This window comes from Polyodon spathula, chromosome 6 (assembly GCF_017654505.1).
Source record: "Polyodon spathula isolate WHYD16114869_AA chromosome 6, ASM1765450v1, whole genome shotgun sequence".
In the NCBI taxonomy this organism is placed as follows: domain Eukaryota; kingdom Metazoa; phylum Chordata; class Actinopteri; order Acipenseriformes; family Polyodontidae; genus Polyodon; species Polyodon spathula.
The window spans coordinates 16,821,339-16,848,874 of NC_054539.1; the positions used below are offsets into that span (position 1 = coordinate 16,821,339).

Genomic DNA, 27,536 nt, shown 5'->3' on the forward strand with positions numbered 1-27,536 from the left:
AACAATTGTGACTTTTTTATTCTGTGTGTCTTTATGAACTAAGCAATATTATATTTCATCCATAAGTACATAAACATGGTAAGATATGTAGCAATATAAAAAGAAACTAGGTAAACATTTTGACTTAAAGCATTTTACTATAAAAGGCATCAGAAACAAAACCTGTTGATATCTGTCAAGGTTTTTGATGCCTTAAGAAATAAACCGTGATATGTTAGAGACTTCAGTTGCAGGACTTCTTTTTTATTTCCATAAATATTTTCACTCCAGCTATAGTCTACAAATGTAAGCTAACTGCAAACTAGGCCATTTTCCAAAATGAAAAGTTTCCTCCACATAGAGCATTTGACTTAATCCTGTAAACCAACACAGAAAAGACAGCTCTACTGGGGGCAGATAAAAGGGTGCAGCTATTAATTATGAGTAGGAAAGTGCTTTTACCCTTTAGAATACAGCAATGCAAGTATATAGTGGCATTGCTCTGTTTATATTTTGAGCATCTTGAATACTAATCCTTTTGTGACATGACCAATAAAAAAGGTTTCAAAAATTAAAGGTGTTTTTTAAATGTACTTTAAAAGCCACAGCCTATCTAATATTAAACATATTTATTTTTCTCTAGGTAATACATATTGGAAATGAATTTCAGTCAAAGTGGGATCCCTGGAAGCACACAGTTCTGTTATGAATCTACACCTGGGTCATGTCCTAAAATCACCATTCCAGTCATTGCCCGTGTTCCAATATACTTGTTCCTTGGTGCAGTGATCACAGTCACACTTTGTGGAAACCTGTTGGTCATCATCTCTATAGCACATTTCAAGCAGCTTCACACACCCACACATTTTCTTCTCCTCTCTCTGGCAGCTGCTGACTTTCTCCTTGGACTATTTGTACTGCCCCCCAGCACGATCCGATCGGTTGAAAATTGCTGGTACTTTGGGGACTTATTTTGCAAAGTGCATGCCAGTACAGACTTCACACTTTGCACAGCTTCCCTTTGGCATATGTTCTTCATTTCTATTGACCGCTACTATGCAGTGTGCCATCCTCTTATATACAGAAACAAAATTACTATATTTGTTACAGTTAACATGATATTCATTAGCTGGATCTTAGCTGCAGTTACTGGATTTGGATTAATATTTCTAGAATTAAACAAACAACGTATGGAAGTTTCATATGATAATTCTGACTGTATAGGAGGTTGCTTTTTAGCTCTAAATGCAGCATCTGTCATTATTACATCTATATTATGTTTTTACATCCCAGGATTTGTGATGATATGTATCTATCTTAAAATATTTTTTGTGGCAAGAAGACAGGCCAGGTCAATTAGAGACACAGAACTCCAAAGGCAAACAGCTGAAGAAAAGAAAAATACAACATCACTAAAGAGAGAAATGAAAGCTGCAAGGACCCTGGGGATAACAATGGGGGTCTTTCTAGTCTGTTGGTCACCATGTTTTATATACTTTAATGTGGATCATGCAATTCAAAGCTCAGTTCCACCTATTTTAGTAGATGCTTTGGTCTGGTTCGCTTATTTAAACTCAGCATTTAATCCTTTTATTTATGCTTTATTATATAAATGGTTCAGAAAAGCATTCAGAGTTATTATATTTGGCAAAATCTTTCAAAATAATTCTTCCAGGTGAATTTATTATACAGTACATGGGTCGGTACTCCTTAACAGACTATTTTTTTTATTGAGCCCACACAGTGATTTATTTCTTGCCTTTGTGATGTCATATTTCAATTTAATTTGTTTCCCATATAATCTGGGATATACAAATACTAAAATCAAAACATAGCTAGTCATTTGTTTGGATCCCTTTCCTACTGGTCTAAGTTTAGGGTGACCAACCCATGTACTGTATGGTGGCAATTCCATGATAAAGTGACACTGGCCTAAAAAAATAAAAATAAAAAAACATATCTTTCTCAAGTTGTACTAAGATGTGTACACTGTATTGTTTTTGTTCAGTTTGTCCCCTTTTCCAGCTTTATCAAGTAGTGTGTGTGTGTGTGTTTGTCTTTTTCTTTATGCTGCTTGACCAGTTTAATTAAGGTATGCACATTGCTTTTATTATTTATTTTTGACATCCTCACCACTTTTTTACACTACTGAACTGCAGTCCACTGTGCTGTTTTTTCCAAAGACGGCTTCACACGTACCATTTAGGAGAACTTCAGCACTATATTTTCCATCATCCCCACCATAGATACTTGAGCAGGAGGACGATGGGGGAAATGCAGCTCTCAATTTCGCTCTGATTTAAACGATGAGTGCCAGTTTCGGTGGTAGAATGTTCATTCTCTGAGGTAAACTGAAAATGCCTTTTTATTCGCACAGGGTAAACTCGGGTAAGTGCGATGTTTTTATTTTCATAAACTATTCAAAGTGTTCACAGATAAAACAGATTAAAAAATTGTCTTATTTCATTTAAAGTTGATTTGAAAATGCCAGCTGCTGTATTGAATCATTTCAAGTCCTTTCAGTCACGCCGGGTAGCCTTTTACCTCAGAGACTGAACATTCTACCCGCGAAACTGGCGCGAAACTCATCGCTTAAGTCTGAGCGAACCTCAGAACCCATCATCCTGCTGCTCCAGTATCTATGGTAGGGATGATGGGGCATGTAGTGTGTTTCGAGCAATTTTAATTCATGCCGGTAGCTGTTTACGTCCACAGTAGCGAATATCAAACAAATATCGAACATCAAGCTAACTCCACCAGTCCTCCCCTCTTGTACTTAAAAAAGACTGCTAAATATGCTACACTGACACATTTGACAAAAAGGCACTTCAACAGCTGTCGTTATTTAACACGGCACACATAAATTACACTATCATAATTTATTGTTTTCAAGTGGAGACGAACTCATGTGTGTGCACCCGCTCATCCCTCCTCCATTCTCAATTAAACCTCCTACAAATATTTTAAATAACCTGTCATTTTGTCCTGTCGGTACTGTGAATTACTCACATATACGTTAACATATATAGTTGTTATTTTTCTTTTGAAATATATATATTTTGTATTCACTATATTAATTTACCGCTTAAAAAATACACCAAAATACATTTAAATTTTAAATATAATTAACTTGACACGTCTTATTTAACAAGCTTAGGCTATTTAATAATGCTTGTGATCACAAGAGACACAGTTTACACTTGGCAATTGCAATATTTGAGAGAGTCAGCAAACACCAAAGTTTATTTATTTTTTTTTTATGGGAAAAGTGGAGCTCAATGAATCAGTGAACGGCTAGGAAAAAGCCTTTAAAATAGAAACTATAAAACATATATATATTTTATGTATCACTCTAATTTAGTCCTATTTGAAGTACATTTCTACTTTAATTTGGCCGTTATTTTTGTTTGTGCTTTGGGCATCAGAAAAAAAATCATACAAATAAAATGAACAAACAATTTTTCTACCATCTTGCTTGGTTTTAGTGTGACTGGCCTAGCATTGGCCCAGCTATGGTGGTTGTATTCTGCTGTACCCGAATTGGGCCAGTGTGAGTTTCGCATGGGCTGAAAACACAGACAAGCAGACAGCGAAATTCAATTCCTTCTCTATCTAATGATAGCTTTATCAAGCTGTACTACAAATTATGGTGGACCAGCACGTCAAAGAAACTAAGTTCTTTTATCGTGTTTCCCTAATCATGGGCCCAGAATGACACTTCAGTATGATTATGTTACACGATCACAAGCTGTTTGTTGTGCTGTTTAGAACTGTATAACCGAATATTGGGAGTTTTTACAGACCACCTGGAGTTTAGTCATGGACCACAGACTGGGAACCACTGCCCTAGAACAGTTGCTATAAAAGGCAAAATAATCTGATTAACACTTTTTTTTTTTCCCCCGTTTATTTAATATATAATTTTTCACAACAGTTTGGGACTGGCAGGTTACTTGTTTAAGACAGAATACCAAACAGTAGGTTTCACTCTTAGAACTTAATTATATGTCTTTGGGTGCACAGAATTAAGACAGTATTTAGAAATCTCTTTGGAAACACTCATATTCGCTTTTTATTCGGCAGTCATTATAAATACTACAAAATAGTCTGCACTGTAAATGTTTATCACGTTACCATTAACTTCTCACCTCCGCATAATTGTGTGCCATTTAAAATGTTTACAGTATCAAAAACATTAACCTCATGATAAAACAATAGGTTACGGATGTAACCCTGGCTCCCTGAATGAGAAGACGACCAACAACAATACTTTTGGGATATGCCTGCCACAGGTGAGGTATTTACTGAGCATTTCATGTCAGAGCTACCAATAGGTCCCTCCAGGGAGTGACGTCCTCTTTAGCATTGAACCTGCAAATGCGAGTGATGCAACCTTGCAAGGTTTGCTGGTTGTCTTCTCTTTCAGGGGACCGAGGTTACATCCTTAACCTATCGTTCCCTTTCAATTTGAAGAAGACCAACAACAATACTTTGGGAAAGTATATCAAAGCTGTCGTGCGGGAGTTTGAGCCGACAGCAGATGATGGACATCTCGCTACCGCCAAACTAATCTTTGTGGTGTGAGCATGCAACCTTCACAAAGGACCCTTGTGCTTAATGAAGGCAATATGGGATCTACCATATTGAGTCGGTAGAACCTGGTTAATGTATGAGGAATAGCCCAGCAAGCCGTAGTACAGCTATACGTCAATGAAGCATCTTTAAAAAGGGCCTATGATGTCGCTACTCCTCTGGTAATGTGTAAGGCCACCCTCTAAGGTGGGGGTAGGCTGGCATTAGTATATGCAGTCCAAATTGTGTCCACAATCCAGTGGGACAGTGGCTGCTTCGAGAAGGCTTGAGTCCTTTCACCTTGAAAGACGAAGAGCTGGTCAGACTGACGCATAGCTTTTGTCCAATCTACATAACATCTCAATACCCAAACCGAGCAAAAGAAATTCAATCTCCGACCCTCCTCCGAAGAAAAATGTGGAGGATGGAAAGCCTCTAGTTGCACTGATTGATTCAGGTGCAAAGCCGTAACCACCTTAGGGAGGAAAGCGGGGTTCATGCGTAACGACACCCTGTTTCCATCATCCCAAACATGCATACAGGAGCTCTGTACTGACAGAGCCTGCAGCACACTAATTCGCTTAGCGGAGGTGATGGCTAACAACATATTCAGATATTTCAACTCTATAGAATGTATAGGCTCAAACGGGGCTTTAGTGAGAGCCTACAATACCACATCTAGAATCCACTCGGGGAGGACGTCCTTCCTAGGAGGATGTAGCCGCCGAGCACCCTTTAGAAAATGGCTTGCCAGAATATGAGAACCCAGGGGAACTGTCAACAGGGATGCATCTGTTGTCACCACCTGACAGCTGTGGATCACTCCCAGCCTTACGCCTTTGCGTAGGTGAGAAGCTTGTCTCCACCAGCGTTGGGCTTCCCAGCATATGTGAGACACGGTCAGCCAACGCGCTCTGTCACGTTTGGAGTGTAGCCGGAAGGCACTGAGCAACACTTGGACCGGGCGCATTAGAGTAACCCCAGCTGGATGGCTGATGAAGCTGCGGCCATCAGACCCAATAGTTTGTGAAACAACACCGTGAGCCCCAGTGTCGCCAGATGCCCTGTCACAATTGTCGTGTGGGCCTCTGCTTCTTCCTGCAACTGGGAGCAGATCAACCAGTTGTCCAGGTAGTTCAACACCCTGATCCCCTGCAGCCGGAAAGGGGCTAGAATGGCATCCACGTACTTTGAGAATGTGTGGGGGGCTAAGGAGAGGCAGAATGGCAGCACGGAAAACTCAAAGATGCTTCCCTGGAAGGTGAAGTGGAGGTATTTCCTGTGCACGGGGTGTGAAAATGCATGTCCTTTAAGTCCACAGTGGTAAACCAGTCACCTGGCCGGACTGACCGGAGGATGTGGCGATTTGAGACCATCTGGAACATCTTCTCCCTCAAGAACCTGTTGAGGTCTAGAATGGGTCGTAGGCCCGCGTCCTTTTTCTGGCAACAGAAAGTATCACGAGTAGAACACCTCTTCTTGAGAGGTGCGTTCTACAAGGTGGATGGCTTGCTTGAGAAGTAATGATTTCAAGACCTGGAAAGGGAAGCTCACGGAGGTAACCGTGATCCCTCGAAAGGGAGGAGGTTCTGAACGGAACTGTAGAGCATAAACTGTTTGTACGGTGGCTAACACCCAAGAGTCTGGGGTGCAGTTGCGCCAGTATTGTAGCTGGTGTTATGAGAAGGGGTGGGTCTGATACCTCAAGCCTTCAGGGGCCCTGCTGGGGCTGCTGAAGCTGGGGTGGAGCCTGTCTTGGAGGCTGTTTAGGGTGGTTCCATGGGAACTGCCTCCCGGAGCTCTTCCCCTGTCCTTGCGAGCGGCCCCAAGTATTAGTTGTTGCGGAAGCCTGTAGGCAGTGCCTCAGGTCGCTATCAGTGCAGTGGGGATCGGAACTATCCGGGTTATCATAGTTAATGGCCAGCACTTCGTCCTATCCCATACCGGAGCATGGGAAGGGAACATTGCAGCCACCTGTCAAGACGCCTCTCGCTCTCGGTGGGAGCAGTGCGGTGTCTCCTCCACCACTGGCCCGAAAGTATGGCCAGGGGAGGTAGGTGCGTCTAATATGGCCGCATCCAGGACCCTGGCCTGTGACAGCCTAAGCTGTCTGCACACCACTACAAGACCTACCAGGCTTCTGCCCAAGGCCTGCCCATGGCTGAAAACAGAAATGGTCCATGGCATGAAGCAGAGGTTATCATCACTTGCCCCTATGTGTCTGTGTCAGTAAAAGCATTCTGCATGCATCTATGTTAGCAAATTTGCAATAATACTATTAGCATATTAACAGTTTGCATAAATAAACTTGAACACCACTCATCTATGTATCTTTTATTTAACCAGAACAGTTTTGCACACATTCCACACTTTGTAATCTGCCATTGTTACTGCACTCTTTGTACAAGTAAAATACAAGTCAATTGCTGGTCTCTTTCCTTCCTGTGTTCTTAGTCTCTTTGTGCAGTGAGCCAGAAAAGCAAATTGGCTGTAAAAGTCAAAGGGTCATACCACCTTCTTTTTTCTCATTCTCCGTCTTCTGTACATCAAGGCAAAGGTTACAAGTACTTGCCTTGAAGTATCTTCTTCTTTTAAATCATTAATGCCGACTTTACACCTTGAGTAATACGGCGTTCACGTCGATGGCGCGTCGTGACACGTTTCATATGGCAAAACATAAAAAGAATCATTATCAACTCCAAACCAAAACCCCACTCTCGACACGAGCTCCAGGTTTTAACAATCTTTGCAATGTCCTGAGCCATACGTGCATGTACTTCTGCTGGACTTCTTGTGGTCTATTGTTGCCAGCCATAATGGATGTATTATTCTGGATCCCAGTGTGACTGTGTGGTTCACTGTGGCAGGCTGGCGAGTAGATAGAGGCCCAGAGACAGACTGCAGTTCAAAAACATATACTTTTATTATAAATAAACACAAAAATAAAAGGGCACAAGGGCCAAAACAAAGGGATTGAAACACAAATAAAGCAAGACCAAAAGCAAAACTTACAAAATAAAGATTTCCAGCCTGGGCAATGCCTTCACTGGATGTAGAATTCACAAAACCAAAAAACACCAACCTGCTTCCTCAGCTCCCTCCTCCCAAATGAGAAGTAGAGGCCTCCTTTTATGTCAGATGGCTGGGCGCTGATTGATCGTTAATTAAACTAATCATATAATCAACTAATCAACCCCAGCCACCTGAACATAATAAACCCAGGCAGGTAGGGGAAATTAACCCCATTCCTGCCAATTTCTAAATGGCAGAGCTTTGCTCTAGCACATTCACATATATACAATAAGAGGTATTTGTTTCACATGTTCTTGCTCCTATAGATGTGTGTGTGCAGTCAGAGGTGATGCACCAATGTGTCATTTGTTCAAAGCCTTTATGTGGTTAAGTGAAAACAGCAGCGAGGAGAAAGAGGGCTATAGTCAGTACGTAAGTATATATACATTACAATGTCATTATATTGTGTACAAAAATCAGGACTGTACAAACTACCATTTACTACCCACCGCACATTTTACAAAGTATATACATGGTTACCTTCCTGTTGTCCAAAAGGTTGAACCACTTTTAGCGCAGCAGGTACCCTAGAGGTTCCTGAGGGTATTCAAATTTGATAGGTGATATTAGTGGTATGATACAGGCCTCGATATGAGCGGGTGAGGATGGCGTCCCACACATGAGCAGCCCATTCGATACCTAAACCACCTGCCTTAACACGTTCGAGGGATTTTCTATGCAACACTGATAAACGTCCAAAGAGAAGATTATTTATGTTTCGGTCAAAGTGGATCCCCATGGCCATTCCCATATGGTAACACCGTTCTTCATGTTGTGTTACGTTAACATTATCCCTAATAGCCTGTGAGCAGGTTTTGATAGACTTTACCATTAATTGTATTGCATTAGCTACATGGTGCATTCCATGTTATCTACTTGTTGGAATTCAATGTTTATTCCATTCGTGGTAGATTGGGCTGCCCCAAACCACCCCACTAATTCAGACAGTATGTCACATCGGTTACGTGTTCTACTTATTGAAGTAATTGTACTTTGTTGTACGTATTTTAAAAGGTTGCATGGGTTTCGTTTTTCTCTTTCACTCTATTTTAATACAATTTTAATTTGAGGGGCTATTCCCTTGTCATAACAAGCCATTGTGGGATTGGCTTTACTTCGAGTTCTTCGCAGGGGCCTATTTTGGTCATTGCCCTGTGAACACAAAATAGTTTAGAGTACATCTTGGAGTTCCTATAATACAAACAAACTCAATTAGTATGTATTCCTGTGGAGCCATAACCACTGGCTCCATGTGTCATGTCGTCATGAGTGTCTCACTCCTGGCATAATATCCTCCTGGTGGTAGTCTAATTTGTAAGTCAGTCCATACCATGGCTTTGTCTATTGCCAGGCTTACATAGTCACTGGCTCTATGTAAGTCATACTCTGGTTGGGGTCATAGCATGTTCAGTTATTTTCACAAGTTCCAATATCAAAGATTGTCTTTTGTTAGAGGAGTAGCGCCAACAACCTCTGCTTTGTTAGTTCTATATAGTTTGGCTTCTGTCTTGTTGTCACAAAGACGGCCGAAGTGGGCGGCGTCAGAACCAGGAAAAGGAATGAACACAAAGACAGATGATGTGAAATGATGATGGCGCTTGCTTGCACCGGTTTATTACAAAATAAAAGGGTTTAAACAAACAGAAAACAGGACACGGCACTCTACGCCAAAACAAAAAGACAAACAAAACGGACTATACAGACAAACACGGTGCACGGACTGTTGGAAAACATGGATTGAGAATTGATTAGGGGTTTGCTACGCATGTGGACTAGCAGAGCTATACTGGTGTTCTTTTCTGAAAAGAGACTAATATTGCAGATAGCAGACTGTTTGGTTCAAATTGCATGTACTGCTAACCACTGATAGAGACGATGCGTCTACAAACTGCCCAACAATGACTGCAAGCTAATGAGATAACAATGCTGTGGACTAGAAGGGAACAGGCTCTAGACTTCAGAGAGATCAAAAGAGATAATCCCGCTGGCATCAAAGGGGGTCGCAAGGAGATAACAAAAGGCAGATGTATGGACCTTTTGTCTCCAGGAGTGTGAAGAATGCACTGAGTTCAGAGGTTGTCACACTAGACTACACACACAGACACACACACATTAACACTCACACAATAAATTAAATTACCTTGACCATTGGTTAATGTCAGAGAAAGGGGAGGTGGACCATCTATACAGAAGGGTATTTAATGTCACGCAAACATTGTAATTTTGAGTATTCTGCTTGTCCTGTACCTGGGACCAGACTCCCTGCATATTTCAATAAACCTGGCAACTGATTGAAGAAAAGGACTCTGTGCATTTTCTTGAATCTACTTAATCACCATCTATTTTTTTAAGTACTTCACAGACAGACACACTAACAAACACGGTGAGCAGATAAATAAACAAGTATCGTGCTGGTCCCACCAGCACGCAATAGCAATTGATATTTACTTCTAATTCTCCACCTCTCTCTCTCTCTCTCTCTCTCCGCAAGACTCTGAGTGGGCTTCTCGGATTCAATATCATCACGAACACCCAACCGCGAGCGAGTAAAACGTGCATCTATATATACTGTTGTGCTGGGATTCAATTACTAATTCATTATTCACTTCAATCGCAGCACGTGAATTAATTATGTGCAACCTCATGCTCACATATTAACTACTTTAAATGTACGTGAAGTGATGTACAATCCCGTGCCTAAATACAAATATACATTTTAAACACTCGTGTTACACAGATCCATTTATATCCTGTGTACCAATGGCTATACACCAACATTTAACAAACCACCCGCAACATAACAAATAATATACACAGGGGAAGGCACTTTGTCACACTTGTGTACCCTTTGTCCTTGGTTGTTTCCTTGAACTCACACACTGGTAGGGCCAGTGTGTCATGCAACAACTTCTGCGCCTCTGCAAGAGAAGAACTACATAACAACAAGTCATCGACATCTTTGAATCACAGTTCCATGTTGGTTGTTATCTAGGGACCTTTTTGCCTTTCACAGACATTGATGGAATACTGTATCATTGGTGAGTTGTATATATATATATATATATATATATATATATATATATATAAAGAGCATGTGCAAATTCTGACAATATCCTTGGCCTACCTACTGTGCTTTGCCCTCTTACCCTCTTACTGCTCCTCGAAGGAGACCATGAGCAGCTGCGAGCTCGGTGGACTGAAGTGATGAAGTGAATACTCAGTGTTGGGCTGGAAGGCAGGTGGAGGAGGGGGGGGAAAGGCAGGACTCCCAACGTTGCAGAGGGCTCAGCTGAGCTGGCTGAGGAAGCCGCTCCCATAAACTCTGTGAACCTCCTGCACAGGGTACGTGGCTGGGACTCTGCGTAGATTGAGCAGAACATCTCATCCCAAGGACTTGACACACAGGAGGTGTTTGTCCTGTGGGAGAAGCTTCCCTCCAAAGGACGTGCAAAGGTGGAACTTCGACATTGCGATGCACAAGCATCTGCACTAGGGGAGCACCAATGAGTTCTGGGGGCAAAGAGGGGCTGAAACACAGAGGCACTCAGGGTACCGATGCAGGGTACTGCAAGTACTGAGATACCGAGTCTGAGACGTTGAAGCACCGAAGGTATCGATGCAGGGAGTATCTGAGCACAGAAGCACTGAGACGTTGAGGCTCATGAGCACCGAGGGTGTCAAAGGACCAAGGCGTCGAGGCTCTAAGGTGCCGATGCACTGAAGGCACTGATGCAGGAAGCATCTAAACACCAAAGGCGACAAGGCATCGAGGTTCTGTGGCACCGTGGGCAACGAGGCACCAAAGTGGCGATGAACCAAGAGTCTGAAGCACCGAGGACCAGGGGCATAAGCACCGAGGTTACTGGGCCAGGTGTCTAGTCTGGACAACGTGCAATCACACAACCGATGCAGCACGCAGCTTGCAGCAGTGTGAAGCACTGCATACAGACAGTATAAGTCTGGACCACATGCAGTGACACAACCATAGCAGTGCGTAGCTTACAGTGGTGTGGAGCACAGCCTACAGAAAGAGACAGAAACTATGTGTGTGTGTGTGTGTGTGTGTGTGTGTGTGTGTGTGTGTGTGTGTGTGTGCGTGTGTGAATTGACTGTATAATAAGCAATATGCTTTACTCTAGGCCCTTTAGCAACTTGTATATTTTGTGATCACTGTACTGCTATATCCATCACCCCACACTACACAGATGATGTTTTGAGCATGCATATTGATGAATAATAAGTGACTAATGCATAAATTCTTCTAAAATTCTGCATTGCATCTTTGTACACATTTCCAACAGGTCTAACTTTCAGACTTATTTCTAATTTTGAAACAGTATGTGTTATACTGTCTTTTGTAAATATAGCTGAAATTACGGACTGAGCATTCTGTGAATATTGTGAAACGAAACTGCTGTTGCACATTATTGTTAACCAGGAAGCTCATTTGCATGGTTGGTGTCAAGAGAGTAAGGAGGTGTAGTACTGTTGATAGCCATAGGATGCCTTATTAGTAAAGGTCACTCTCATGGTACCCATTAAAAGAATGATACCCTAATGACCACTGTTTGTTTACCACTGGAGATGTTGTATCTCCTTAAGGAAAATTGAGGCAATTACATATTTTGTCAAGAAACTGGTGCAGATGCACACGTGGCTGTGGTTTTAAATATGAAAACTGTCATGTGGAAAACAACAAGGAATGGAATCACAGCAGTGGACTTTGAGGTACTGGTTATGGGTTTTCTATTGAAATATGAAATGTGTTGAAAATTGATTTTCAGGAACCTTGACAATTCCAATGTATTTGGTGTTGAAATGAAAAACTAAATAGTAACCTTTTTGTTGACATTCTCTGCAGAAATTACTCACACTTTTTATTGTGCATAGTGAGGAATTGGAACTGCAACAATTGTGACTTTTTTATTCTGTGTGTCTTTATGAACTAAGCAATATTATATTTCATCCATAAGTACATAAACATGGTAAGATATGTAGCAATATAAAAATAAACTAGGTAAACATTTTGACTTAAAGCATTTTACTATAAAAGGCATCAGAAACAAAACCTGTTGATATCTGTCAAGGTTTTTGATGCCTTAAGAAATAAACCTTGATATGTTACTATTTTAGAGACTTCAGTTGCAGGACTTCTTTTTTATTTCCATATATATTTTCACTCCACCTGTAGTCTACAACTGTAACTAATTATAAACTAGGCCATTTTCCAAAATGAAAAGTTTCCTCCACATAGAGCATTTGACTTAATCCTATGAACCAACACAGAAAAGACAGCTCTACTGGGGGCAGGAAAGTGCTTTTACCCTTTAGATACAGCAATGCAAGTATATAGTGGCATTGCTCTGTTTATGTTTTGTGCATCTTGAATGCTAATACTTTTGTGACATGACCAATAAAAAAAGGTGTCAAAGATTAAACGTGTTTTTTTAAATATACTTTAAAAGTCACAGCATATTTAATATTAAACATATTTATTTTTCTCTAGGTAATACATATTGGAAATGAATTTCAGTCAAAGTGGGATCCCTGGAAGCACACAGTTCTGTTATGAATCTACACCTGGGTCATGTCCTAAAATCACCCTTCCAATCATTGCCCGTGTTCCAATGTACTTGTTCCTGGGGGCAGTGATCACAGTCACACTTTGTGGAAACCTGTTGGTCATCATCTCTATAGCACATTTCAAGCAACTTCACACACCCACACATTTTTTTATCCTCTCTCTGGCAGCTGCTGACTTTCTCCTGGGACTATTTGTACTGCCCCCCAGCATGATCCGATCAGTTGAAAATTGCTGGTACTTTGGGGACTTATTTTGCAAAGTCCATACCAGTACAGATATCACACTTTGCACAGCTTCCCTATGGCATATGTTCTTCATTTCCATTGACCGCTACTATGCAGTGTGCCATCCTCTTAGATACAGAAACAAAATTACGGTATTTGTTACAGTTAACATGATATTCATTAGCTGGACCTTAGCTGCAGTTAGTGGATTTGGATTCATATTTCTAGAATTAAACAAACAAGGTATGGAAGATTCATATGATAATCCTGACTGTATAGGCGGTTGCTTTTTAGCTCTAAGTGCAGCATCAGCCATTATTACATCTTTATTATTTTTTTACATCCCAGGATTTGTTATGATATGTATCTATCTTAAAATATCTCTTGTGGCAAGAAGACAGGCCAGGTCAATTAGAGACACAGAACTCCAAAGGCAAACAGCTGAAGAAAAGAAAAATACAGCATCACTAAAGAGAGAAATGAAAGCTGCAAGGACCCTGGGGATAACAATGGGGGTCTTTCTAGTCTGTTGGTCACCAAGTTTTATATACTTTAATGTGGATCCTTTCATTAATGACTCAATTCCATCTATTTTAGTAGATGCTTTGGTCTGGTTCGCTTATTTAAACTCAGCGTTTAATCCTTTTATTTATGCTTTATTTTATAAATGGTTCAGAAAAGCATTCAGAGTTATTATATCTGGCAAAATCTTTCAAAGCAATTCTTCCAGTATACAATTATTAACTAACTAATGGAAGTGTGTGTGTGTGTGTGTGTGTGTGTGTGTGTGTGTGTCTGTATGTGTGTGTGTGTGTGTGTGTGTGTGTGTGTGTGTGTGTGTGTGTGTGTGTGTATATATATATATATATATATATATATATATATATATATATATATATATATATATATATATATATATATATATATATATATAAGAATTGCTTTTAAAAATGTTTTTGTTGACGCACCCTGTCCTTTATGGAACGGTTTAAATTACAAAATGAAACATTAACTGCCACTGTTTCAATTTGAGCATTTTATACACTAAGAAATCTACTTGGATTGCATCAAATGCTTATTTGTAATGGTAATCCAAGCTGATTCCCCCTTTCTGTAAAATGGACTAAAAAAATATAAACTGATCACATTTTGTTTGTAAGGATTATTGAGTAATTTTTGTTAATAGACGTTAATAAAAAAAAATCAAAAAATCAAAACCAGATTAAAAAAAGAAATGCTGTTACCTCTGTTAGCATAATCATCTTCTACTTATTATTCCAGTATAACCTTGAAGTTACTAACATTAGAAAGTAGCTATTATGCATTTGTGTTTAATAAAGTAAGGCTTTAACAACCACAAGCTGTATGTAAACCCCTTCTACATATTTCTGTTTTCATTGGCCTTTACATCTATTGCATACATTTTTAACATATTCAAGCAACAATAACCTAGAATATATTTTAATAGCACTTCCCATACCCAACATTAGCAGTTCTAGTTTGAAGCATACAGTTGAAACTGGGTTGCACTGCAATCTATTTGCTGTAGCTTTTATAGACATTTTACTTCACTGTTCTTGTATATACGTATACATTAAAGAGAAATGTAACTATAAAGTATTAACTTCCTTAAATCCGTCTTGGTTTTTGTAAAATATTTGTTCATCGTAATAGATCTTGAAGATTTACATTGCTCTTTATTGCTTAATGAGCTCCATGGCTGTGCAGCTGTTCTGTGAGATGCCAAACCAGTTTGCTTTTGCTAAATCTGTTTATCTGTGTTTTGATAAATGTTGTAAACGAAACCTGATTTTGTACTGTAAAGGCTCAAACTATTAAAATGTATAACTGTGTTGGATTGTTTTACCACTATTGCAAATCTATTTTGAATGTAATCGTTCGCAGTAAACAGCCATAATCAGCATGAAAAACAGATAAAGTAAAATATAAGTGATTAAACAGGAGAGATGATGTTCAAAATATTTAGGGAAATGCTCTCAAAGGACTTTACTCTAGTATATGCCAGTTTTAGTTCTAAAATAATTATGTTTTAATAAAGTATTTGGTCTTAAAAGCTGTCAGGTTTTAATTAAGACCTTGAATAGTGAGTTTTAGAATGTTTTGATGGGCCCACTGGAGTGAGGTTTTTTTTTTGTTTTCATAATTTTTCATATTTACACTCCTCACATCGACACATTGTTAGTAGGCCTATTAGCAGTTTATTACACAAGAACAATATGTAATTAACTATTTCTTACAGTAAATAAACAAGACAAATAAATATTAATCGTTATTTTGTCATAGCGAAGGGTTTCGACAAAAATAATTTCAAATACATCAACACTACAAGCAATCTAACAGCTTAAGTATTATTTTGCATATCTAGTAGTATATGGTGTTCTTTAAGTTCTCTAGAATGTAAATAATTTACAATAAAATAATACTTACAGTGTTACACTCAATCTTAGAATTTTGTCATTGAGCAAAATACAATAACCATTTTGCAATTTGAAAACAAATTACAAAATGGTGATTGTACTTTGCACAATGTCAGGAATCTAAAGTTGAATATAGAAATAGTTTTCAATTAACACAAAACAAACTTGTTCAAGTTTTGTAGTCTTCTGAACACCTTTATTATATTCTTTTTACATTTCTACAGGAAAAAATTTTTATCCTTATATTTTTAACATCTAAAAATTGGCCCCTTTTATAAATGCAAAATATGAGATATATGATAATATTTAAAATACATAAAGCAATATATTTATCATTTATATCTCATATTTTCATAAAGGTATAAAAAGGGGCCAATCTTTAGATATTAGAATTATAAGGATCACATTTATTTTATTTATCTTTCCATATGGGGAACATTTAACAACATAAATGACAGTTTAAATATAATTTTACCCAAAAGTTTTAACAATTTAAACAATTAATAATAAATAATAAATGTATCACAGGCCCAGACCAAATCAAAGCTTTGACCAACCCACTAATCGCAAATTACAAGCCTCTATAAGTGATGGGTTCCCTCTGGGGTAGGAGGAATATCCCTCTGACAAGCAAAAAAAGTCGCCATAAGTACCAGGCTTGTAATTTGTATGAGGGTCAAAGTTTTGATATGGTTTTCTTATTACCACTGCTGCTGCTCCTGATGTTTCCTCATTGCCTACAAGAGGTGATGCTTCCTTCCGCCTGCCCGATCTCGTGCATTTCTTAGCCACAGCATGGCTACTGTCTCGATTTCTGAGCCCTGTGCTGTTTTTGTCGGGGGATTCCGGGGTACAGCATCTAAAATATCAATTTAACAACATTTTTAAATCCAGTCACCTTCCATAATGTAACTCTAATAACTTTGTGTCCACAAGGTTTTGTTAGAGACAATAAATAAATAAATAATTATTAAATTAAGAAAAATCAGTCTTATCAAGTCTATTGAATTGGGATAGCATCTTGTCTCATACTCCCATTCATCTGTAAGATTAACTCACACATTTTGAATAAATATGTAAAGATGTAAAATACACATGACTCCAGATAACTAGAATATCAATGGACTCTGTCAACTTCGACTTAAATTCAACAACATATCTAAAGTTACCATTCTGACCTAAAAATACAGTGTAATTCCCTCAACCAAACACCAACCCCACATCATCGCCTCTCTCTCTCACCCGCACACGTACTTCTCTGTTTACTTCATAATATTCTTAACATATTATTTAACATATCATGCAGATTTACTGCTCATTTGAAATGCAATGAAAAAAAGATCAAATGTTTTTAACTAATGTTAAGGTTCTACAGAGGTAACGTTAAACATATTTAAGAGCATCTCAACAATTGTCACTTTTCGAAGTTTGAGGTCATAAAATGATCTTTTGTTTCCAAGTCCCTTCCAATTGAATTTGGTTGCTAATTCATAACCAAGTAAGGCAGCCATAATTCTGCGGACAGTGGTAAGAACATCCACCCCACCAATAGTTCCAAGGAAGGCAGTCAGACAAAATCAAAAAGGAGAGTAGTTGGCTTGGGGTTAATTTAAGAGCTAGAATGACCTGTTGCTATCAGCATGCTTGCAAGACTGCAAGTGTTGTGATGTGTTAGTCCTTATATATATAATCCACCTTATACACTAAAGCAGAAATTAAATATTGTTTTTGTATTGTTTTATATTTGGGGTATTATCTACATTTTTTCTAAATTTGTCCCTAACAGTGGTTTGTATAGTATATTTAACACTTTGCAAAGCTAAGTGTGAATGGCTTTAACCCTTTCATGCATAGAGGTCACTACAGTGGACAGCTATTGTTAAGTGATTATCTCCAAAAGAAACTCTGTTTTGACATCACCAATGCATGGTATCCTCTTCATTGGACCTCTACCGAAATTAAAACGCCTGCCATCTAATGGCATTTGATAGGTACTACAAAAAACATAAAGGTGCCAATACAATTGCAGAGGAAAGTTCAGCAGCAGCGAACACCTCAGGGATTTCCGTAAAATCCTTTTACACAAAAAGAGCAGAGCAGGTCAAAAAAATATATTCAAAGAAAGTAATGTTTAGGGAATAAGATGGTATATGTTTTCTTCAAATATTCACTTTATTTCTTTCACAGTTTATGTTAAACCATATGTCCACTTAAGTGGACGTCATGCAATATTAAGATTAATATTGCACATTAGGCCTATGTTGTTCTATAGGCCTGTGCTAAAAGAAAATTGTAATATAAGAGCTATATATTGCAGTTTTGTCCACAAATAGGCTGGAAGATGGAAAAGCAAAGATAATGATTTTGAAGGAGTGTTGCCTACATTTTTAGGAGAGCACAAAGTGAATGTTGAGGGAACAGAGCCCATACACTTCTTTATGCACTTGTTTTCTGATACCCTGGTTGAAGAGATGATCCACAACACAAACTTGTATGCACTGCAGAAAGGGAAGGAATATCTGTCCCTAACAAGCCAAGAATTTCAAAGTTTCCTTTGATAATGATAAATCTGATAATGTTCTATGTCAGATATCCAAGATCCAGAATGTACTGGTCATCGAATGAAGGCCTTCGCCTTGACATGATTGCAAATGCAATGCCTGTAAACAGATTTGAAGAGATTTGTCAGTACCTTCACTTTGCAGACAATTATTCGCAAGAGCCAGGAAACAAAGATAAACTCTTCAAAATTCGACCTGTGTTAGACAAACTGGAGGCATCCTTTAGTAAAGCAGTTGATCCTGAAGAGTTCCAGTCTGTTGATGAGCAAATGACTTCCTTCACGGGCCACCTGTCCATCAAGTACTACATTCCGAAGAAACCCAAGCCCTGGGGTTTGAAGGTGTGGGTGAGAGTAGGGACATCCAGGTACATGTATAGATTTGAGGTGTATCAGGGAGCAAGTGGAGGCAGAGGTGAAGTTAGTACACTGGGCATGTGTGCTGATGTGGTTCTTCGCCTGTGTGATGACATACAAAATAAAAATCACAAGGTCCTTTTTGATAACTTTTTTTGTACCATCGCTCTCCTCCAGAGGTTACGTGACCAGGGCATCTATGCAAGAGGTACATGCAGAGCTAACAGGCTAATGGGAGCAAAATCAAAGTTGAAGAGTGAGAAATAGCTGAAGGAAGAAGGAAGAGGTGCGTCATCAGTTGTGACCAATGATGAGAACATCACCATTACATGGTGGCTAGACAGTTCAATGATACACGTTGCATCGTCCTGTGCAGGCAAACAGCCACAGGATTCTACCCAGAGGTGGACCAAGAAAGAAAAGGAAATGATCAACATCCCTAGACCATTTGATGTCAAGCTATATAACAAAAGCATGGGGGGAGTGGATCTCACAGATCAGTGTGTATCGATGTACCGACACAGACGCAAAAACAGGAGATGGTACATTCGAGTATTCTTTCACTTTCTTGATGTGACTTGTATAAATGCATGGCTACTGTATCGAATGTCAGGATTCTGTTACAAGGATCGAGCGCTGATCAATGCCGGCTCTCTGGAGCAATGTCGAAGAGGAAGGTCAAGTGAGACACCCTCTCCTTTGAAGCGCAGGGCAGTGTCAAGGGCACCCCCTGAAGTCAGGTTCAGTGTGGGGAATCACTGGCCAAAGCTAACTGATGCAAAAAATGCTAACAGGTGCCATGATGCAGCTTGTACATGGAAAACTAAGTACATGTGCATGCAGTGCCTCGAGCCATTGTGTTCCGGGTGCTTTGCCAACTTCCACACCCAGCGCTAAAATCAGACAAATTCATTTCACTAAAGAGGGAAGGATGGTAACTTGATGTGTATAACACTCTGAAGTAAAAAAAAATATATTATTGTTTCAATAAGGAAGACATTTTTATAACAAACATTTAGGACATTTTTGTTTCTGGGTGAATACATACGTATTTGGGTATAAAAAAAAATATTTTCAACTTTGAGGACATTTTTTTTTCTGGAAAAAAAATAAATATGAGAAAACATTCAAATACATACCAGTTGGAATGGTACCAGCCATTTAGTTTTGCATTTTGTATTACTTTTTCTTCCCAAATAAAAGAGAAAGACTTTCATTCATAATATGTTGTTCCAAGATAATAGAGACTTTGTTATGTTACAGACGCATGTTGTCCACTCAAGTGGACAGATGTATAACTTCTTAAATTTTGTACTAAAAAAAAAAAAAAAGGGGGGGTTTTATGTTTTTATAGGCCCTGAAGACTAATAAAAACCATTTGAAAAAAAATCTTGTTTAAGGTTAACATAATTCATGCATGAAAGGGTTAAATTTAACCGCTAAACAAGGTTTTGTTAGCAATAGATAATTTTGTTTTTAAACTTGCTCTATCAACTTCAGTGACAGGTGACAGTGACATTTGTTTTTATCTAAATCTAAATCTATACCCCCTGAATCATCCGAATCAGAATCTGAATCACTTTCACTATAAGGGAATTGACCATCACTATCAACTTGACCGACACTATTATTCTCACTGAATACTGGAACATCCATTTGAAAGCTGTTCACATGTTCATTATATTCTGCTTCAAATTGGTTTTGTCCATGTACATATTTAATATCTTCTGCCTCTTGGTTTGCTATTAGAGCATTCTTTGGTTCTGACACTGTATTTACAAAAGCAATATCTGAGGAATCACACCCCACGCCAGCAGGTTCAGAAGTAGACAGCTCTTGAAGTATCCCTTCTGTATGCCTGCGTTTTGACCAGTAAGAAAGTGATGCAAACAAACGGCTAACCTTTTCAGTATTTGTATATCCCAGATTATCTGGAAAACAAAACAAATCAGCAACTAATAGCTGATTCACGCTGCAGGTGAATTTATTATACAGTACAGTGTGGGTTTTGCATGGGCTGAAAACACAAACAAGCACACAGCGAAATTCAATTCCTTCCCTGTCTAATGATATGCTCTATCAAGCTGTACTACAAATTATGGTTGACCAGCATGTCAAAGAAACTAAGTGCTTTTATCGTGTTTCCCCAATCATGGGCCCAGAAGGACACTTCAGTCTGATTATGTTACACGATCACAAGCTGTTTGTTGTGCTGTTTAGAACTGTATAACCGATTATTGGGAGTTGTTTACAGACCACCTGGAGTTTAGTCATGGACCACAGACTGGGAACCACTGCCTTAGAACAGGTGATATAAAAGGCAGAATAATCTGATTAACATTTTTTTTTTTTTTTTCCGTTTATTTAATATATAATTTTTCAAAACAGTTTGGGACTGGCAGTCTACTGGTTTAAGACACAATACCAAACAGTAGGTTTCACTATTAAAACTTAATTATATGTCTTTGGATGCACAGAATTAAGACAGTATTTAGAAATCTCTTTGGAAACACTCATATTCGCTTTTTATTCGGCAGTCATTATAAATAGTACAAAACAGTCTGCACTGTAAATGTTTATCACGTTACCATTAACTTCCTACCTCTGCATAATTGTGTGTCATTTAAAATGTTTACAGTATCAAAAACATTAACCTCAGGGGACCGATGTTACATCCTTAACCTATCGTTCCCTTTCAATTTGAAGACGACCAACAACAATACTTTTGGGAAAGCATATCAAAGCTGCCGTGCGGGAGTTTGAGCCGACAGCAGATGACGGACATCTCGCTACCGCCAAACTAATCTTTGTGGTGTGAGCATGCAACCTCAAGGACCCTTGTGCCTAATGAAGGCATTGAGGGATCTACCACATTGAGTCGGTAGAACCTGGTGAATGTAAGTGGAATAGCCCAGCTAGCCACAGTACAGATATCAGTCAATGAGGCATCTCTAAAGAGGGCCCATGACATCGCTCCTCCTCTGTTAAAGTGTGTGGCCATCCTTTCAGGTTGGGGTAGGCCAGCATTAGTATATGCAGTCCAAACTGTGTCCACAATCCAGTGGGACAGTGGCTGCTTCGAGAAGGCTTGATCCACAGTCCTTTCACCTTGACAGACAAAGAGCTGGTCAGACTGACGCAGAGTTTCGTCCAATCTACATAACATCTCAATGCCCGAACCGAGCAGAAGAAATTCAATCTCCGATCCTCCTCCGAAGAAAAATGTGGGGGATGGAAAGCCTCTAGTTGCACTGATTGATTCAGGTGCAAAGCCGTAACCACCTTACGGAGGAAAGCGGGGTTCATGCATAACAACACCCTGTTTCCATCATCCCAAACATGCATACAGGAGCTGTGCTCTGACAGAGCCTGCAGCTCACTAATCGGCTTAGTGGAGGTGATGGCTAACAACATATTGAGATATTTCAACTCTATAGAATGTATAGGCTCAAATGGGGCCTTAGTGAGAGCCTCCAATACCACATCTAGACTCCACTTGGGGATGACGTCCTTCCTAGGAGGATGTAGCCACTGAGCACTCTTTAGAAAATGGCTTGCCAGAATATGAGAACCCAGGGGAACTGTTAATAGGGATGCGTCTGTTGTCACCACCTGACGGCTGTGAGTCCCTTCCATCCTTACACCTTTGCATAGGTGAGAAGCTTGTCTCCACCAGCATTGGGCTTCCCAGCATATGTGAGACACGGTCAGCCAACGCGCTCTGTCACGTTTGGGGTGTAGCCGGAAGGCACTGAGCCACACTTGGATCGGGCGCATGTAGAGTAACCCCAGCTGGATGGCTGATGAAGCTGCGGCCATCAGACCCAATAGTTTTTGAAACAACACCGTGAGCCCCAGAGTCCAAGAGTCTGGGGTGCAATTGCGCCAGTATTGTAGCTGGTGTTGTGAGAAGGGGTGGGTCTGAGGCCTCAAGCCTTCAGGGGCCCTGCTGGGGCTGCTGAAGCTGGGGTGGAGCCTGTCTAGAGGCTGTTTAGGGCAGTTCCATGGGAACTGTCTCCCAGAGCTCTTCCATTGTCTTTGCGGGCGGCCCCAAGTATTAGTTGTTGCGGAAGCCTATAGGCAGTGCCTCAGGTCGCTATACAGCGCAGTGGGGATCGGAACTATCTGGTTTACCTTAGTTAAGGGCGAGCACTTCGTCCTATCCCATACCAGAGCATGGGAATGGATCATCGCAGCCACCTGTTGAGACAACTCCCACTCTCGGTGGGAGCGTTGCAGTGTCTCCTCCACCACTGGCCAGAAAGAATGGCCAGGGAAGGTAGGTGCGTCTAATATGTCTGCATCCAGGACCCTGGCCTGTGACAGCCAAAGCTGTCTGCGCACCACTACAAGATCTACCAGGCTTCTGCCCAGGGCCTGTCCATGGAAGCCTAAAATATGTAGCAGCATAACAGAGACCAGGTGTAGCTCTGAGGCTACCGGCTCAGTGAGGGCAGCTGTAGTAGGGTTATGAACCCTATGTCACATCGGTTACGTGTTCTACTTATTGAAGTAATTGTACTTTGTTGTACGTATTTTTCAAGGCTGCATGGGTTTCGTTTTTCTCTTTTGCTCTATTTTAATACATTTTTAATTTAAGGGGCTATTCCCTTGTCATAATAAGCCATTGTGGGATTGGCTTTTCTTCGAGTTCTTCGCAGGGGCCTATTTTGGTCACTGCCTGTGAACACAAAATAGGTTGGGGTACATCTTGGAGTTCCTGCATTACAAACAAACTCAATTAGTATGTATTCCTGTGGAGCCATAACCACTGGCTCCATGTGTCATGTCGTCAAGAGTGTCTCACTCCTGGCATAATACCCTCCTGGTGGTAGTCTAATTTGTAAGTCAGTCCATACCGTGGCTTTGTCTATTGCCAAGCTTACATAGTCACTGGCTCTGTATAAGTCATACTCTGGTTGGGGTCGTAGCATGTTCAGTTATTTTCACAAGTTCCAATATCAAAGATTGTCTTTTGTCAGAGGAGCAGCGCCAACAACCTCTGCTTTGTTAGTTCTATATAGTTTGGTTTGTGTCTTGTTGTCACAAAGACGGCCGAAGTGGGCGGCGTCAGAACCATTAAAAGGAATGAACACAAAGACAGATGATGTGAAATGATGATGGTGCTTGCTTGCGCCGGTTTATTGCAAAATAAAAGGGTTTAAACAAACAGAAAACAGGACACAGCATTCTACGCCAAAACAAAAAGACACACAAAACGGACTATACAGATAAACATGTTGCACGGCCAGACACAATAACAAACACGGTGAGCAGATAAATAAACAAGGATCGTGCTGGTCCCACCAACACGCAATAGCAGTTGACATTTACTTCGAATTCTCCACCTCTCTCTCTCTCTCTCTCCCGTTCTCCACTCATTGAACACCCAAACACAAGTGAGTAAAACGTGCAACTATATATACTGTTGTGCTGGGATTCAATTACTAATTCATTATTCACTTCAATCGCAGCACGTGAATTAATTATGTGCAACCTCATGCTCACATAATAACAACTTTAAATGTACGTGAAGTGATGTACAATCCTGTGCCTAAATACAAATATACATTTCAAACACTTGTGTTACACAGACCCATTTATATCCCGTGTACCAATGACTATACACCAACATTTAACAAACCACACGCAACATAACAGATAATATACACAGGGGCGGGCACTTTGTCACACTTGTTTACCCATTGTCCTTGGATGTTTCCTTGAACGCATACACTGGTAGGGCCAATGTGTCATGCAACAACTTCTATGCCTCTGCAAGAGAAGAACTACATAACAACAAGTCATCGACATTTTTTTAACACAGTTCCATGTTGGTTGTTGTCTAGAGACCTTATTGCCTTTGCCAGACATTGATGGAATACTGTATCACTGGTGAGTTGTGATACCCTTGTGTACACCTTTCACCGTTAATGCGAACATCCGTTGGTCTTCCGGTCTAATAGTTAGACTCCAAAAGCCATTACTGATATCAGTCACTGAAAACCAGGAGTACTGATGTTACTCTAATTCAATAAAAACTTCAAATTGAATGAGACAGTGAGGTCTTCTTGATTATTAAAAGTCATCTGGATACATTGCAAGCCCAGTGGACAAACAATCCACTTATAGGAGTCCCAAACATCTCTATGTCCTCCTAAACATCTCCCTTGAGATATAAATAAAGAGTATGTGCAGATTCGGACAATATCCTTGTCCTACCTATTGTGCGTTGCCCTCTTATCATCTTACTGCTCCTTGAAGGAGACTGTGGCAGAGCACAGCTCTGCTCTTTAGAAATTGGCAGGGATGGGGTTAAATTCCCCTACATGCCTTGGTTCATTGTGTTCAGGTGGCTGGGGTTGATTAGATGATTAGCTTAATTAACGATCAATCAGCGCCCAGCCACCTGACATAAAAGAAGGCCTCTGCTTTTCATTTAGGAGGAGGGAGCTGAGGAAGCAGGTTGGTGTTTTGGTGTTGGTGATTTTTGAATGTTTTGAATCCAGTGAAGGCATTGCCCAGCCTGGAAACCTTTATTTTTGTGAGTGTATTTTTGCTTTATTTTGTTTATTTTGTGTTTAAATTGCTTTGTTTTGGCCCTTGTGCCCTTTCATTTTTGTGTTTATAATAAAATAGTTATTTTTTTGAACTCCAGACTGTCTCTGGGCCTCAATCCACTCACCAGCCTGCCACAGAGACCATGAGAAGTTTCGAGCTCAGTGGACTGAAGTGATGAAGTGAATACTCAGCGTTGGGCTGGAAGGCAGGTGGAGGAGGGGTGGAAGGCAGGACTCTCAACGTTGCAGAGGGCTCAGCTGAGCTGGCTGAGGAAGCCGCTCCCATAAACTCTGTGAACCTCCTGCACAGGGTCCGTGGCTGGGACACTGCATAGATCGAGCAAAACGTCTCATCCCAAGGACTTGACACACAGGAGGTGTTTGTCCTGTGGGAGAAGCTTCCCTCCAAAGGATGTGCAAAGGTGGAACTTTGACATTGTGATGCACGAGCATCTGCACTAGGGGAGCACCAATGCATTGAGGTCTGGGGGCACAGAGGGGCTGAAACACAGAGGCACTCAGGCTCTGAGTCACCGAGGCACAGAGGGTACCGATGCAGGGTGCGATCGAGTGCCAAGTGCGTCGAAGTACGGAGGCGTCGAGGCTCTGGGACCAAAAAGTGCTGAAGTACTGAGATATCGAGTCTGAGATGTTGAAGCACCGAAGGTATCGATGCAGGGAGTATCTGAGCACAGAAGCACTGAGACGTCGAGGCTCTTGAGCGCCGAGGGTGCCAAAGGACCAAGGCGTCGAGGCTGTAAGGTGCCGATGCACTGAAGGCACTGATGCAGGGAGCATCTAAACACCAAGGGCAACGAGGCATCGAGGTTCTGTGGCACCGTGGGCAACGAGGCACCAAAGTGGTGAGGCACCAAGGGTCTGAAGCACCGAGGACCAGGGGCATAAGCATCGAGGTTACTGGGCCAGGTGTCTAGTCTGGACAGCGTGCAATCACACAACCGATGCAGCATGCAGCTTGCAGCAGTGTGAAGCACTGCATACAGACAGTATAAGTCTGGACCACATGCAGTGACACAACCATAGCAGTGTGTAGCTTACAGTGGTGTGGAGCACAGCCTACAGAAAGAGACAGAAACTATAAATGTGTGTGTGTGTGTGTGTGCGTGTGTGTGTATGTGTGAATTGATTGTATAATAAGCAATACGCTTTACTGTAGGCCCTCTAGTAACTTGTATATTTTGTGATCACTGTACTGCTATATCCATCACCCCACACTACACAGATGATGTTTTGGGCATGCATATTGATGAATAATAAGGGACTAATGCATAAATTCTTCTAAAATTCTGCATTGCATCTTTGTACACATTTCCAACAGGTCTAACTTTCAGACTTATTTCTAATTTTGAAACAGTACATGTTATATTACCTTTTGTAAATATAGCTGAATTACGGACTGGGCATTCTGTATGTATTGTGAAACGAATCTGCTGTTGCACACTATTGTTAACCAGGAAGCGCAGTTGCATGGTTGGTATCAAGAGAGTAAGGAGGTGTAGTACTGTTGATAGCCATAGGATGCCTTATTAGTAAAGATCACTCTCATGGTGCACATTAAAAGAATGGCACCCTAATGACCACTGTTTGTTTACCACTGGAGATGTTGTATCTCCTTAAGGAAAATTGAGGTAATTACATATTTTGTCAAGAAATTGGTGCAGATGCACACGTGGCTGTGGTTTTAAATATGAAACTGTCATGTGGAAAACAACAAGGAATGGAAGCACAGCAGTGGACTTTGAGGTACTGGTTATGGGTTTCCTATTGAAATATGAAATGTGTTGAAAATGGATTTTCAGGAACCTTGACAATTCCAATGTATTTGGTGTTGAAATGAAAAACTAAATAGTAACTTTTTTGTTGACATTCTCTGCAGAAATTACTCACACTTTTTATTGTGCATAGTGAGGAATTGGAACTGCAACAATTGTGACTTTTTTATTCTGTGTGTCTTTATGAACTATGCAATATTATATTTCATCCATAAGTACATAAACATGGTAAGATATGTAGCAATATAAAAATAAACTAGGTAAACATTTTGACTTAAAGCATTTTACTATGAAAGGCATCAGAAACAAAACCTGTTGATATCTGTCAAGGTTTTTGATGACTTAAGTCTTGAATAAAACTTGATATGTTAGAGACTTCAGTTGCAGGACTTCTTTT

At 40.3% G+C, this 27,536-nt stretch overlaps 2 protein-coding genes across 2 annotated transcripts; both read left to right on the top strand.

Annotated features, from left to right (window-relative positions):
• Positions 1 to 638: 638 nt before the first annotated feature.
• On the top strand, positions 639 to 1,658 carry LOC121316513 (trace amine-associated receptor 1-like). Its single transcript, XM_041251546.1, has one exon. The coding sequence runs from the start codon at positions 639 to 641 to the stop codon at positions 1,656 to 1,658; it is 1,020 nt and encodes a 339-aa protein (XP_041107480.1).
• An 11,487-nt stretch (positions 1,659 to 13,145) lies between these two features.
• Positions 13,146 to 14,183, top strand: LOC121316514 (trace amine-associated receptor 1-like). Its single transcript, XM_041251547.1, has one exon. It carries the CDS (start codon positions 13,146 to 13,148, stop codon positions 14,181 to 14,183), a length of 1,038 nt encoding a protein of 345 aa, XP_041107481.1.
• Positions 14,184 to 27,536: the final 13,353 nt, after the last annotated feature.

Excerpts from the sequence above, each read along its gene's own strand:
- LOC121316514 (XM_041251547.1), top strand. The coding sequence starts at position 13,146 with ATGAATTTCAGTCAAAGTGGGATCCCTGGAAGCACACAGTTCTGTTAT.
- LOC121316513 (XM_041251546.1), top strand. The coding sequence starts at position 639 with ATGAATTTCAGTCAAAGTGGGATCCCTGGAAGCACACAGTTCTGTTAT.